Source organism: Pleuronectes platessa, chromosome 2 (genome assembly GCF_947347685.1).
Source record: "Pleuronectes platessa chromosome 2, fPlePla1.1, whole genome shotgun sequence".
Taxonomy (NCBI): domain Eukaryota; kingdom Metazoa; phylum Chordata; class Actinopteri; order Pleuronectiformes; family Pleuronectidae; genus Pleuronectes; species Pleuronectes platessa.
In genome coordinates, this window is record NC_070627.1 from 23,010,820 (window position 1) to 23,027,427 (window position 16,608).

The 16,608-nt window shown below is 43.2% G+C and overlaps 1 protein-coding gene across 1 annotated transcript in view; it reads left to right on the plus strand.

Moving 5' to 3' along the window:
• The first annotated feature begins 1,793 nt into the window (after positions 1–1,793).
• The window catches only part of ndrg3a (ndrg family member 3a), a 29,998-nt gene continuing 15,183 nt past the window's right edge, over positions 1,794–16,608 (plus strand). Inside the window, exons 1-3 of the mRNA XM_053441867.1 lie at positions 1,794–1,934; positions 14,572–14,655; positions 16,535–16,567. Coding sequence (XP_053297842.1) covers positions 14,599–14,655; positions 16,535–16,567 — 90 coding nt within the window. The 5' untranslated portion in view covers positions 1,794–1,934; positions 14,572–14,598. The remainder of the gene's footprint in view (positions 1,935–14,571; positions 14,656–16,534; positions 16,568–16,608) is intronic.

A 16,608-nucleotide genomic window follows, 5' to 3' on the forward strand; every position in this document is an offset into this window, starting at 1 on the left:
TGGAGACGTTTTTGTGTATTTTCTCACGGTCTGACATGAAGGCTGGAGAAGAGCGCTCCTTCTCATCCTGTTTATCCAGCTGGTCGTGACATTGCAAGTGAGGTCAGAGGTCGCATCATTCAGAGTTTCATGTAACATCTTTTCTTAGCATCTGATTTGAGCTCTTACACAATCAGATTGAAACTAGAGGCGGCAGTAGATTAGAGGTTACAGCTGTGAGGTTTTGACTGAGTGATTGCAGAACGAGAGGAAATCAAGAACTGAATGATTTCCTGCCGAGGTGCCACTGAGCAAGACATTCAACCTCCAACTGAACAGTGGAGCTGCTCACCAGCCAAAAACAAATCAGTGTTTGCACAGGAGATGTGCACGAATGAGAGGGACATTTTGTGGGGGGGGAGTGGGTGCATGCAATACTCTAATGTAATATATTTTTATCACATAGCCGATTTGTGCAGTTACATAATCAGATTGAAAACAAACTTGATGGGAATTCTAATCACTTAATCTCCAAAATTTGAGCCAGCATCATGTGATGACAGGGCAGGGAGAGGGACATCTTATTGGCCAAGAAGAATTAGAACAGAGGGTAGCCAGCATGTTCATCCCCTGGGCTGGAGGAGCTCAAATATGCCATTATCAAAGATGGTATTAGTTCAAAATGAAAGACATAAGCACCCTTGATATTGAAAAATATTTAAAGGGATACTACACTCGAAAAATAAAAATTCACTGATTATCTACTCTACTATGCCAATGGAGGAGTGGGTGAAGTGTTTGAGTCCACAAACAGTTTCTGGGGTAAACAGTGCTGCAGCCGAATCCATTCCAATTAAAGTAAATTGTAACCGATTTTCGAATGTAAAAAAAAACATCAGAAAAAAAACTGGTGTGATCCAAGTATCCATAAGTCCCAGGATTTAAATTTGACTCCAAATTGCATAATTTACATATATGCTTGCTAAAAAGGTGGTGTAAGTGACCTTGTATCCAGTCCAGTATGAATGCCGGGGCTAACAGACATGGATGACACCACAGGATCAGTATGGATACAGTTAATGTTTAGGTTTTTATGTTTGAATAAGTGGTCGCAGCATACTTTAGTAGTGTTGGATTTGGCTGAAACGCTATTCACCACTGAAACTCCAAAGTGTTTTGCGTACTCAAACATTTCAACCCCCTTGCGTTGGGATAGTGGTGAGTAGATAATGAGTGCATTTTCATTTTTGCGTGAACTATCCCTTTAAATGCAAGGATCTCCATTTCCTCTCATTAAAAGTGGGTGAGGACTCTTAAACGCTTGTCTTTTATTTCAGCCTAGTGTGATGCACCTCTGCCTCACAGGTGAAATAAAGTTGAATTTGTTCTTGTTCAGAACACTTCCGGTAGTTAAAGGTTCAGTGTGTAGAATTTAGTGCCATCTAGTGGTGAAGTTGCATGGTGCAGCTGAATATCCCTCACCTGTAAGAGAACCAGTGTAAAAAAATGTTAATATAAATTATTTAAATATAAAGGACCCATTCTAAGGGAAAGAAAACCACCTTTTTACAATTCCGATGATCACACACAAAACACTCACTGATTATTTTATTTTAAATGTCTGCCAATAGATCCCTTTCACCTAAACCCCACACATTGGACCTTCAACCCTTTGTGTTTGGGAGTCGATTATTTGGGATCAGAGTGAGACCTCTTTCCGCTGCTCCTCCTCTGCCTCCCCGTGCCGTGGAGCGCCTCCTCCTATTGGCTCCTCCGCGGTGTCTGCGGCGCAGCGTGTAGTTCCGCGCCGCGTCACAGCGAAGAGAGACGAGAGGAAGCGACGGACAGACAGCGACCGTGTGAACCGTGCGCCGAGACAACAACGTTCAGCCGTAAACCAAGCGACCGAGCCGGAGCCACAGGAGACCACTTTGGGTTTTTTTTTTACCGACGAGGTGAGTCTTCGCCCCGCGTCCTCACCTAACGTGTCACCGCTCCTCACTTACAGATGCGCCCGATGCCACAGGAGATTATCTCCGCCCGCTGTCTTCCCTCGATGTGCCCGCGCCGCGCTCTCTCTCTACACCGCGCGGCTTGGTCTGGCAGCGTCAAACCGTCAAAACTAAAATGGAGTATTTAGTTGTTGATTCGCGGAAAATCCGAACCGGTTTGAAAGCAGCGCGAGAGCCTGTAGCTCGGTGAGCGCGAGCAGGGTCCAGTTAGAAAACTGCAGTTGGATGAATGGAGCTCAGTGATGCGACATAACCTCCGTTTCCTCACGGTCCGTCCCTGTCCGTGTTTCCGTCCTACCTCTTATATGAACCGCCTGCTTTATAATAACACAAGTTCTGCTGGTATTCGTTATCCAACGAAGCGATGCGCTACATGGTACATTTCCGTTCTAAAACAAGTGGAGAAACGACAGCCGGATAGCTTCGTAGCGACATGGATTTAATACGTTAACGCAATACAAGTGTTAAAATCCCCTCAAGAGAAGAGGTTATGCTTAAACACTACACTAGTAGGCTACAGCCTAAAAACGAGGAGTTAAAATTATAAACCAACTGTTCAATTAAATAATACACTAGTTGTACCTTTCGGTTTATAGGAGCAATTCTAATACGATCACATGTTGGGATCACAATTTCTCTGGATGTCTCTGGTAGGACACCGTCATCCAAAAAGGCCCAAGGCCATGTGTTAGACATGCGTCTTTCCACCTTATCAATCTTATCCCAGTGTGGCTGGAGATATTATTTTCTTTATTCTGTACAATTCCTCTTGTCGATAACACTGTCCCTGTCCGGACCCATCATTATCAATCTGAGTGGTGTCAGTGGTGTGGCTGCCGGGCCACTCACACACCACATGAATGATGACAATGTCACTGGTGGCCATGCGAAGGTCACACAGGTGGGCAGTGTAAGAGAGAGGCCATCAGGTGTTTCCCCTGACTCAAAACAACCACCGCCCCCCTGTGATGCGTTTTAAAAGGACGCTGTGCTTTACAGTTTCACAGTAAATCAGTCACGATTAATAGGGGGGGGGGTAAAGTAGATCTAAGTTAGAGATTGAACGATGCCATAAATTACCCGAAGGTCATTGCAACCTTTGTAATAAGAGCCACAAACACACTGTGTGTTTAGTAAAGCTTCAATTCTGAATTCTAATTGTTAACATTGTAGTATCTTATACTTTCATCTTGGTGTTGGTTGTAAATTCAGGTGGCCTCCCACAATGCCCTCAGAGATCGTGCCTTATCAGTTCCTCTTGACTTGAGCTTACACAATAAGCAACTACCAGGCATTTGTTGTCACTCACAACATTGTCGACAAAGACTGGTGTTCAGTCTAGAAGAGTCAACAGATAACAACCTATGGACAGATGGCTGCTCCTCAGAAGACCACTAAACCAGTCTTGTTTTTTGAAAGCAAGAGAAAACATTAGATGGGGGTGGGGGGTTCAGTTGGAGGTTTATTGCCATATCGTTGGAAGCGGTCCGCTCCTGGTTGATAATTACAGTGAAAACCTACTGTTTAACTAATGGGAGTGTCTAGTTGTTTATTGCGCTTTTACATTGTGCTTGAGATTTTGAAAGCAGCAGGAAATGTTTTCATCTAGTCTCTGTAGGCCCTGACAATGAGCACTCAGTGAAATTTTGAATAATTTAAACCTTGTGTATGAGCTTTATTACAGCCCATTGTTTAAAGGTTCACTGTGTAGGATATAGTGGTGTTTAGTGGCGAAGTTGCATATTGCAACCAACATCGTCTCCCCGTCCCCTTCCAAACGTGTACGATAACCCACACGTAAGCCCCTCCCTGGAGCCAGTGTTTGGTGTTTCCCCTCAGGGCTACTGTAGAAACATGGCTGTGGAACATGGTGGACTCTGTGGAAGTAGTAGATACAAAAATCTCTTTCTAAGATAACAAATACACATTGGCTTTTATTTTCAGGCGATTATTCACTAAAGAAAACATAATTATGAATAGATCCTCTTAAATCTTACACACTGGACATTTCTAAAGCCATCGGATTTTCTCATATTTCTTTAAACTGTGGAGGGACTCCTCATTCCGCGAGTGCTCAGAGATATTAGTACAAAATAACCTCAGGCTTTCAGAGAGCAAACACAGACAGCATAATGCATAAGTTCTGTACTTATACTTTAAGCAAGTGATGTACATTTATTACAGTAGTTCAGCATTGAGAAGCAACACTTGTTAAGGTGCCTTTCAGGCTGGATTACAACATACATATGGTGTATTTTAGGGATTACAGAGTACATAATAGTGAGAAATGCTCTTGTGTTGAAGAGGATCTCTTGCAGGGATGAATGTCAGGGAATAATGCCCACTAGAGACGTGGAGACAGTAATTAAGCCACTGTGCTGACAGTGAGTCTGCCTCGTGTTCACTCTCACCTCAGCATTACTGTGTCTATTGGTTTTCCATTCCTGCAGGGCAAAACATAACCTGTGCCAGACAGGGACATTTATTGTCACTGTGAGTCATATTTGCAATTACCTCCATTTTCAACAGCCCATCTTTGTGTCCCTTCGCTGTTGCTTTTCAGTCTTACTGATACAACTGACAGGTTCTATTTGACACATTTGCAGCCATGAGAAAATGGTTCACAGCGCACTGTATGTGCCTGCCTCGGAGTCTTCCTCCTTGAACTCAGGTGGTGCTGCTGTGCTTTTGTAACTGAACTGCATCTGTAACTTAAGTTGCACCAGGCGTAGAGTTACAGCCCAAGCTCTGTCTGCACAGCAGCTTCAACCCTTCAAAGCAAAAACAGCTGATGCCACACACACACACCTCTGTTCTAGGTTAATGTCTTCAATTTCCTTTCAGCAGCCTATACAGGCAGTTTTCCGGTCTATCCCTGTTCAATCAGACTGTACTGCATGGATGCTACTTACAGTAAAAGACAAAACACCTGAGACAGTTGCTAGCAGGCATGAGAGAAGGTGTCCACACATTTTTCAGACTTTCTTATCTGCTGGATCACACCCGGGCTGGGAGGGGGAGGGCTCATTGTGTCTCCATTTTCTTTATCAGTATCAGACGCTGGTGATGAGGAGAGGCATAGCACAGGTGGATAGCTTGTTGATCCAAAGTGTTGGATACAAGCCAGGTTTGACCACTGCCCTTCAGTGCTGCAGTTCATTTATGATTATACATTTTCAGAACCGCACCTTACATTTTAGCTAACTGTACAAAATGTACTGCATCAACTTTCACTTATCTGTTTTATTTTAACAACTCTGATACTTCTCATTTCCATCGTCAAAGCTACAGCTCATCCCTATTCCTTTCAGCACATCGCACTAAATCCAGAAAAGGAGACAAATCCCTGTCACTGATCAGCTGCCCCACACACACTGCACACAGGACTCTCTAAACTTGAATGTGTAAGCAGCGTTCAGTTTTTTTTTTACTGTGTCCCACAATAGTCTGTGTAGGGCATGAATTATTCCATTCTCTACTTGCTTTAATGGATTAGGGAAACCCTGGAAAGTTACATGGTTTAGTGGTTGTTATTGTGATGGAGAACAGAGCAAGCAACCCTAGAAGCTGCTAATTTAGACGGATGATTTCCAAAGACCCGATCAGAAAAGGCATGCAGCTTAGTGTGAGTAGTGACTCGCCGTGCGTGTTGCACATGTTAAACTGTTGAACGTGTGAGGAAGATAAATATTTGTCTGTGCGGTTGTATGACTTATTGGATGCCTTTTTCGCTGCTTTGAAACTCAGTGAAAATTGATTGAGCATTCTAAAAGCTATGATTGAAACCTAAGCTGAAAGCTAAAAGTTAAAACATCCCACGTTGTGTTGGTTGGCGTGATATGAAGAGAATGACTTATGTAAATGATAGAGGAAAAAGGTCATTCAATTCAGCGGCTCCACCAGCTGAGTGGAGGATGGCTCAACACCCCCCCCCCCCCCCCCCCCCTTCTTGTGGTTGCCAAGGACACCGCCGACCTCCGCAGCATGCACTCGCAAGGGAAGACGCCAGAGCAGCCACCTCTGTCTTTCCCTGGGAGATTGAGTTGTCAGTAATCAGTCATTGGGACCACATGGTTAACTCTATTAGCAGGGGCTTGTTCCTGTGAGGCAACAGGCCCATTGCACTGATTCATAAACTGGAGCATGCAGAGACAGGCTCTGATTTAAAACCTCGTCATATACCCAGGCGGTGGACTTTACTATCTGTGGGCTCTCATGTGTCTGCACTCTGTTAATGTTTTATGGACGCGGTTTCTAATGTTTCCACCTAGCTTATTGAACTGCTGCTGTGTTTGTGTGTGGACCTGTTTGCGCGCATGTTTCTGTGAGAGAGAGAGCTTCTGACCAGGCTAAACAGATGGTCTTGCTGCTGTCTCCCCAGCTGCCCTCCGGCCAGGCTGACCGCTGTCAACAGATCATGCTGAGCCTCTAGCAGGATCCCACTGTTCTCCTCTGCCAGCTGGGACCCAGAACAGACACACGTACACTAGCATCCCTCTAGCACTTTTTCTTTCTCTGCACAGCCGAGCATCGCAGAGGAAATCCCCACAGACTGAGTGGCAGCTAGTCTAGTACAGCAGTAAAGGGGCAGGTACTCTATTAGCAGCACCAAGTGCAGGGGCCGGCAGGCTTGACCATCAGTCTTATTTATAGCCAGATAGCGGGAGGAGCTTAGCAAGGAGAGACTCATTCACACAGGTTCACACCTTTTTCTGACCTATCACAGCAGATTTATAGTGACTCATTCTTCTTTTGGTGTCCCACTTAGTAGTGATGATGTGTTCTGGGTTTTTTTTCTCTCTTTCATCTCGTCCTCCCCCCAGGCATTCCTTTGTGTGATACCTGCCTATGCTGGTGTGTATTGATTTATTGATGATATGTGTCATGTATCTACAGCTAACCAAAGTTCAGTTTGTGTTGCAGTTCTCTTATTAGTCTATTTATCATCATTGGAAAGGATCAGCTATGGAAGACGCTTGCAGGTTATTGTGTGAAGACAAATGAAAAACATGACTGCACAGACTGAATACACTGTATTCCAATTGTTCACACTCAGCACTGCCTATACCCACTTGTAGTGTGGAGCCAGTGATGTCTTTTATGAGGATGGATAATGTGACTTACTACCTGCATCACAATCATAATAGTAATAAAAGTGATATTTATTATACTTCACTGTTCAACCATGGCATGCATAGCATGTCCCTTCTTCCATTCTGGTTCCTAAAAACATCCCTCAGGGTATTTGGGGATACAAGGGGACAGGGGACAAACGGACACAAGCACCTCTAAGAATCCTAACACACTAACCCACAAGGCTTTAAATTGATCTGCGGCTGGCTGTGGGGACCACTTCTTTACACCAAAATAGATGCTTGGGTGACTGTGAGGCTTTATAATACAATGCCAGTGCCTTGTATCAGGAGGTCTGTGGGAGGGTTGACTCACATCCTTTCAGCTCCCGTCACATACACCCAACATACACATGTCATATACAAAATTCATAACTGCTACATGAACTTCTTGTCCAACAAAGGCCTAGTGTGTAAATTGAGCTTCCAGTTTGCTGGTCTGAAACATCACATCACTAGTGGAAATTTTTGCTTTAGCTCTATTTTTGTGTAGTAGACTTAGATTTAAATTAAGACAATTGATTTTACGAACCACTGTGCTGTATTTAGGGTAGGCCACTTAGCTGTGCTCCGAGACCTGTCCTGCATTGGTCTTCATGTACAAGGTGACGCATGCTGAAGATGCCAAAAGATAAGAGGTTATAAATCAGTACAGCCAGATGCTGCTCTTTAATCTCATAAGACCATTAGCAGATAAAGTGGCCTCTCACGGAATAATGCAATTCTTTAAAAGCCCTCAGAGAGTAATGAGGCGGGTCTTGCATTCAGTGGCTTGGTAGGATAAGAGATGTGTATACAGGAGTTGTGAAGGTGCATACTGTGCATTGAGGTTATTTACCTGTTTACAAAGATGTCTATTTCAGTCTATTTGTAAGTGCAACTGAGGAGAGGATGTCCCCAATCCTGCACGAGTATAGATGTAAGGGTTTGTATATTTGTGGGGAGGGGGAGGGGGTTTCCTCTTTTTGGCAGGCGGATCAGTGCAGTGGCTGCTACGTGCCAGTGAGTATCTTTGCGGATGGACCAGTCTTTTCCTCATATACTCACATTCAGAAAAGTGATCGACAATAAGTTCAGGATTTCCTCATTTTAAAGAGACATGGATACAGCCACACTGATACCCCTTTTACACTAATATTAGTGGGTATAGGCAGGTATTTAAATGTTGTTTAACTCGCCAAAAGGCGATTGTACACAAACATTTGCTATTTATGTATCAACCCAAAGTTAAATTTACATCATAACATTGCATCAGAAAAACTGCAGCGACTAGCCTGCAAAAATACAGAAGAAAAGTAAATTGGTGCTTTCACCTGGGAGTAAATGCCGATTGAATTCATTCCCATGGCAGATAAAAGTCAGATGTTAGTGGGATCTCGGACCAGTGGAAAAGGGGCTAAAGGGTAAATATTATAACCCAGAAGATGGGTTCATGAGTTCTCCTCCCATACTAATGCTATTGGATGTGTGTTTGTGTCTTAAACCCTCATAGCAGCACTCGCAATATTGTCCCTACGTGTATTATCCCATGTCCCATCCCCAGTACGACCTCTACTACATTTTTATCACTTGCATTTTGAGTTATGACCGGCCTGAGGCTCTGGATATTAAATGTGGTAGTGACAGAGTGAGTCTGCCTTAAGATTCAGTTTTCTGAATTGGGGGATGAGTCAATTATAGTAATGCAGCATTTAGTGTTTATTAGACCCTTTTTAAAATCCATGGGATCAAACAAGGAGGGAGGTATTTGAGGAGCAACATTTGTTTCTTTTATTAACCCTCTTAAAATAGATTTTCTGGTAGAGTGAGTTGCTTGTTGTGCATTTCCTTTTGTCTTTGCCAACAAGGAGACTTTATTTTTGTCTACTCTCCAGTGGCTGTGTGTATCCATGAGAACTTATTACACGAGCAAAATCAGACCTCAAACAACAGGACCCAGAGTTTTCAGATTGATTTCAAAGGCAGAGTTGGGTGTTGTTCAACTCTCTGGTGAGATATTAAATAGACCGTTTTGATAGTCTTAAGAAAAAAAAGACATTATAGATATGTCTGTTTTTGTTTTAATGTCAGAAAAAGGGGAAAAAGATCTGTCAGCTTGTATCAGAGAAGCATATGCTGTAAGGAGGATGATGGAGCCTCGCGAGATCATTTAATCATTTAATTAAGTAGACGTGAAGATGTCTGTAAGTGAGTGTGAACTGGTGTGCGTGCTCGTTCGCGTGTGTGAGAGAACGAGGGTGTACGCATGTGTTTGCTGACAGCATCAGCAGGGGATGTTCTGTGCTATAGGTCAGCTATTCTGTGATGAAGAACAAAAGAGCAATCTCCAGATCAGATTTTCTCCTGGGGCCTATCCCTCCGCTGTGGAACAGAATTCAACAGATTGAATCAAATTCAACGAGCCTTTCGATCAGCTGTGTTGTTATTGGTCGTACAGGAGAGGGGAGACGAGGGCTCAAATGCTAAACAAATGGATTTTCCTTTTCTAATTCTCTTACCAAATGGCCCGGGTTAGAGCAGTAATCTGGAACTGAGCCTCGTCGCAGTCCATTAGCTTTACTCTTGTGCAAATTTGCTGTAAATAAGGCTTGGCCTGGTTATGAAAAGTTGGAGGGGAAGAGTTTTCTAATGACATACCTACTGCATGGAAAAGTCTCCCTTTCCAAGGGTAAGGCGTGACCACCCTGGTGACTGAGCAGGGATAAGTTGTTTCCACTTGTTTTGTAGCCCTGACAGCAAAACAGTCTTCCACATTAAGGGCAGAAGACGAAAGTAAGGCACTGTGAATGGTTGGCACGAGGAGAGATACTGTGGAATTTGTGCAGGCCTATTTTTTGTTTTGATGTGTAGCCTGGTGAGGTGCTGACCGGAGACTGAGGCTCCAGTTGAGGACAAACATGCTTGTTTTTCCATGTGTTAGCAACTGTCCTTAGAATTTGACCAATAAAGAGAGGGCAGGCAGGTAGAAGTCAATGCTTCCCCTTGCTGGAACAGAGTGTCTAGTAGCCAAGGGCTGGGTGGTTAATGGACGCAGCCCAATACAGGATGTCCTTTTTCATTGCTTCTAGGCCTGACTAGACATGATCCTTTGCTCTGAGGGATGTGTTTGGTATAGAAATGCAGCCTATGGAGGATTGCTTTCAAGTCAGAAACCTTTTGGCATATCTCTAAAAACATCTTTGAAGCACAGTTTGATCAGCGTCAAGGGATTATATATTAGGTTAAAGTGAAAATAATTAATACACCATGTTTTTTAATGAATGCATTGGTATTCTCCGTGTTGTGGGGTAAAATATACCGCAAATATTTATAGGGATTGAAATTCTGTCATTTGATTTGATTGATAGGGTTATCATCAGACGACACCTGGCCCTATTGGCATTCCAATAAAGTCTGTTAAAAAAAGAGCCCATGTACCAGAGGTGACTGAAACAATATGCATTATTTTACATTAAAATCATGCATAAGTCCAGTCTTTACCAATGACAGAAAAGAGTAGACATGTCACATCCCCAAAAGCATGTTTTGGCTATTTTTTGTGTGTGTGGAAGTGTAGACATTCACTTCCTCACTTCACTTCCGTCTTTTTTAGTCTTTCACTGTGAAGGGTGAGAATAATTGAGGATCTCAGCTTTGTATCGCCATGGCAGTATGTCTGTTGGCTGTCAGGGTCTCTACAGAGACTCAGATGTTGGTCAATATAAGGTCATCAAGGTGACATTCACTTGATCAGCCTGAGGCCAGAGGGGTCAATGCTCATGACATGAGTGATGATACCAGGTGTATTCAAAGTCATGGTGGCCATGGTAATCAAATTACTGCAATAACAATAAAGAGAAAAGAGGACTAATTGAACAGGCTGAAGGAAGCCTTGGCATCCCAGCTGGGCTCTGAGTTGTCCATCATGTGGCCTGCCACAGCCCAAGGTGATGAAGATAAATAGACAAAGACAGGGAACGAGTGTACAGAGGGGAGGAGGAAGATGTTGGAGGGAGGCAGGAAAAAGCAGGTGGAGGATTATAGAATGTGTTCATCGATCAGCCCTGTCTGCTGACATGGCAGCTAGGACCCCCCATTTTTGTTGGCATGGACACTATATATCTACAATATGTGTTTTGGCACATGCCTTTTATATCCACATATGCAAGGCACCTGCACCTCAGCATTAAGGTAAAGGCCCGTCATCTTTTTTTCTCCCAGCAGCCGAAATGATAGGACAGTAGGTAGGAAGCAGTGCTTGCCAACAGGAGTGGGACTCTCGGAGCAATGCCATATAAGTTATCCGTTAATTAAACTGACAGATTTCCACATGTCTTTGCAATTCTTTAGATTAAGTCATTCTGTCAGAATGCAAAACCTCCTTATGTCCCGGAGGCAGAGCTGACACTAGGCTGTAGTAAAGGCTGACCTTTGGTATTGTCCATGGGGTTTACCTCTGACAAGACTTGTATCTGCTGTCATTTGTTTGAGTAGCACAGTTCCCTCGTTGCATGCGCATGATATTTAGCCCTGAGATGAGGCCCAGCTGGCAGCTACACACTGTGCAGGGAAATGGAGCTGAAGAAAATATGAGGGAAGTGATATGTGAGGGTCAGCATGTAATTTGTGTAACTTCTCAAGCAGCAGAGCAGAGTAAAACAGATTCTGGTGACTGTTTGTGAGTCCTTTACAACAGATAGTCCTGCTGTCGAGGCTGGAAGGACCCTCAATCCATCACCCATCCTCCTCCTCATTAGTGATATGAGAAACACAAGCTGCACGGTTTATAAATGGAATTTCCCTTCTTTCATCTGGGACGACTACTTCTGATGCAATTACACTAATCCTTACTGTCATATCTCGACAGTCTGTACGGCTGATATAAGATTGTTGGGGGTAAACGATGCTGAAAGTGGTAAGCACATGTTTAGAGCTTCTCTTAATAATTTCCAAGTCATTTCTTCCCTTATGATAGATAGATTACTTTATTCCCCTTGCCTCACATCTTGCCCCACATCTCTCCCTTGGGGCTAGCCGGCTTAGAATAAACATCAGCAACCAGCTTTGTCTCTATGGCAACCGCTGCGCCTGATGAACGGTAGAGCAGGCATGGAGTAGGTAAGACAGGGTTTGGATGGCGGCGGATGATGCTAAATGTGAGCTGGTGTTCTTTAAGGTGATTTGTTGCAAGGGCTGTGAGATCTGCTAGAGACTACAGATGTTCTTATTTCTATCAGGTGGACACCAAAGGATGAAGCACAGGATTTCAGTGGGTGAGTGACGTTCCTTTGTTGCTCGGGTAGTCTAGTATAAGGGGGTCAGTGGGGTTGGGCTATGAAAGCCACCCAGTCAAGCTGTCAGTTGTTTTAAGCCCACCCTGACCCCATCTCCCCTTAACACCTCGATTACCCGGCTAGCCAGCTACAATTAAGGCGGCCTTGTACCTTCATCCCACTTTCTGCGACAGCCTGAGGAAGTATTGGATTGATCCGGCCAATACGCCCAATCTGCTCAAGCACGCAGAGTATTTGTTTTTCTTTTTTCCTTGTTCACTTGTCTAAATATTATTTAGTTCCACCCTTGAGCCGGATTTGTCAGCAGGGATTTTGCTGGGCATGTTTTCACTCCCCATGCTGATGGCTGAGTACCTTCAATGCCTGTTGTTTTTACATTTTTCCCCACAATGTTTTATGTAATTTGAGGATTGTGTTCTGTTCCACCCATCTGTTTCCCTGGTTGTTTCCAAGCAAGGTACAGTCTGTTTCCAGAGCAGGATGACCTATGACCTGATTCATGCGTCATCGGGCAGCTGCCTGTTCAGACCTTTGTCATGCAATCGGAGAATGAAACTGCTGGTAGCCAAAACATGATGTGGCGTCAGCATTGCTGGTACTTCCCCGCGAGTAACTGGCTGCAAAACTCATCACTAACCAATCCTGAAGGTTTCCTGATACCAGAAGCTCAAGGTCATTCTAAGGGGGTTGGCTCTGTCTCAGGAAGCGATTGTAACTGCTTCTCTTGGCTTCTCCTCAGCCTGATTGCATTTGCCCTTAATTCTTGCGTTTTTGCTATAGCAACATGAGGATATACTCAGATAAATGCAAGCCCCCCCCCCAAGGCTGGGATTTGTGTGGTGCAGGCTCATGAGGCTTTTTCTTCTTGTTGTAAGCATTGACCTCGAGGAGGCAGAGACTCTATCTGCTATTTTGTGCAACATGAGCCGCTCTGTTGGGCACAGTCAGGTAATTCAATACCACTTCCTGTCTTCACCTTGTGCAAACAGGCGAGGCTGAAGAGGTACCATTTCAGGGACAGTGGGGGGAGGGGGACATTTTTTTGTCAGCCGTCTGCTTGGTAATTACGTGCACGGACAAACGGCTGGCATTCGGAGGGAAAACAAATGAGGTTGGCTTTAGAGCTTCTTGGTAAACCTGGCCTGATCTGTCTTTGTGTGTGTGTGTGCATGTTTGATCATCACCTGTGTGGATTCAAAATGTGACCTTCCCCTGAGAACTGAATGAAAAAATGCCCTCTGTCTAGCAGGCTGGCTCTTGTACAGTGTTATTATCACAAACAGTACATATCACATTGTGCCAGTGTGGTATCAGGAAGGCTAAGTACCCCAGAGAGAAAGAAAGAGATGCTTTCATGACTAAACTTGTGATACAGCTACCTGTTGCCATGAACTACATTCTACGCCGAATAGTAATTTAATTAGCCAATTTTATTTTATTATGTTTGATATTTTGTAATTGGGAACTAAATACCTGACGCGTTTTGGGTTAAGTCCTTGTTGTGATATGTATTTTCACAATTTTCTGACATTTTACTAAGCTTTAACAATTCATATTTGTCAAACAGCCCGCAGCCACTATTAACAGAGACCAAACATTAGAATGTGGTTGCTGATCCTGGAAAAGCTATGGTTACACTTCGAAAATATGCAACCTATACATCTCACCAACTCCCATCAGCCCTCTTGACAAAGATTTGTCCCTAAAACACTTGAACGTACACTGTCTGCTAGAGGACGACTTTTCTGTGACTTGCTTGTTAACTTCTGGGCATCGTCTCTGCTTCACTGGTGATAGCCTCACGTACAGCAAGAGAATGAGGAAGGGTGCAGGCAGGCCGGTGGGTCCGTGACAGAATTCAAATGATTGGTCATGTCTATTAGTATCCTGTGAGGGCCACAGACACTGGCTTTTTCAGGGGCGTTTAAATTATGGCTTTTGTAAAGTGACAAGGATTTCAATAAATAAGAAAAAGGGTTTCAGAAACAACTCACCAACCCTAGCTTTCACCAACTCCCTTTGTCAGTTCTGAATATTCTGTTCCTTCATTAATTTTGAGTGGTGAAAGAGTGTGCGTGTGTTGTTCGTGTTCATTTGTGAACAAACAGTTTCCAATACTTGGGATTTTAAATGTTGAAAGTGATTTTCATGTTTTTCTCTCTTCTTCTTGAACAGAGGTGTTAACAGTGACCAGAGACGAAGATGGATGAGCTACAGGATGTACAGCTGACTGAGATCAAGCCGCTGCTGACCAATAAGGTGAGTTCTGGTGAAAACAGAGAAGTATCAAGCTGCTGAGGCAACAGACACATGAACACGTGTATAATCACACACATGGAGTGAACCGATGTATGGTGTGTTCTAAAAGTAAATGAGCACACCATATGGTTCTCCCAGGCAAATACATACGCTAATACACTAGACATGCACACTCTGCAGTTCCGTTCATCATAGTGAATTATTCATATCTTCTCTACTGTCGAGTGGAAAAAGAAAAAAAAGGGAGAGTTAATAGAAAAAGAGAGGTTATAGACGGAATGAGGCAAGATAGATGAAGGAATAGGGAGCGTATAATGAAAAACAGTCTGAGGACCTGCAAGCAAAAATGGAGACGGATCAAAAGAGAAGCAGGAAGAAACCGCTCTTAGTTACAGAGCTTCTAAGACTAGCGAGTGAGAGACGGCAAAAACAGATGCATGGAGGAGAAAATAACAAAATTAGATGAAAGCTTTTCATTGCTCCTTCCGCCCTTCTGCTATATTTCTATTTGTCGGACTGTGTGGCAGTTAATGTAGATATCTTGTTTAGGTGACAAGGTAAGGATATATACGTCATAAAAAACCTGAGTGAAGAAAACTGGCACTGACCTCTTACTCCATCTGGTGGCCAGCTGAATAAAAAGACAAAGCAGGAGCCTTGAATGAAGATAGAGGGACGATGACACGATAACGTTGATGAAAGAAGCTTCTCATTTTCTCTCTGGCCTGTGTGGAAGTGATGGAAACCAGTTGTGATAACTGTTCAGATAAGACATGTCTGAAGGATTACATGATGCAGCAAGGTGCGGAAATTTAGTACTTTAACAATGGTAAAGATGAGGTTATGGTCAAGGTTAAGAATGTACTATTAGAATTGTCTTCAAAGTAGAACATACATATTTGGAGAATAGGAGGGAGTTAAAGGGCTAATTAACTGCTAGGGTAATATAACAATTGACATGACAATATTGATATAATGAGACTGATGCGTTGAGCCCTCGCTCTCTTCTGTATGTTGATGCGGCCAACTGTGATTAAAGAGCTTTGTGAACAGTCCTACAAACTCAGTATTAATCTAGGAGCTAATGTCTGCACGAAAATGTTGCCAACAAGTTGTGGTCATTTGTCATGAAATCAATGCAAGGACTCGTAGATCTCGGCTAGAAACATGTTTTTACCATAATTCCTGCTGAGAATCTATTTCAGTGGGGAAACAATTTTGTACCCATGGGTCTGGAGGCAGATGGTATCTACTGGTTTGGCCTACAACTAAATCCCTCAAGAACGTTCTCTCTTGTCTGCTTCCCACTCTCACCTCTCTGCCCATGTACTGTGTAGCCTCCTGCTGACTGAATAAAGCTAAAACACCAACTGAGATAATAGGTCAAAATACTTCACCATTAATTAAGTTCTACACAGCAAAGTATTTAGTTGTTAAACTAGCGGAACTCATTTCACATGGTGTTTTCTAAAATGATGTTGATTTATGATGCATAAAAAATTTGCTGCAATTTTGTGTCACAATCGGTTGGACCAATAGCTCCACAACAACATGAAGTACTATTCACAGTTGGCTTCATCCGTCCATATCCTAAAGCATGTTGCAGATGCTCATTGCAATTACACAAAGCTCACTTTTAATGTCATGCAGTTTGCTGGAAATTGGGCACAGTTCTCTACCTGGATCTAAAAACACCACGCATTAATTTTGACAGAAGTGTAATGATTAATGTTTTTATCTAATTCTGACTAAGTTACTAACCAAACATTGTAACAAATAGACAAAGGTAAACACACACACACTCCTTCTATAAATATAAATATCTAATCTTTGACTCTGTGATATATATTAATAACTTTCCTCTTCACTTTTCTTGCAGAATGCTCGGAACTTTCAAGACTTCGACTGTCAGGTGAGTGGTGCTCTTTGATCCTCCTTAAACTGCTGTTGTGC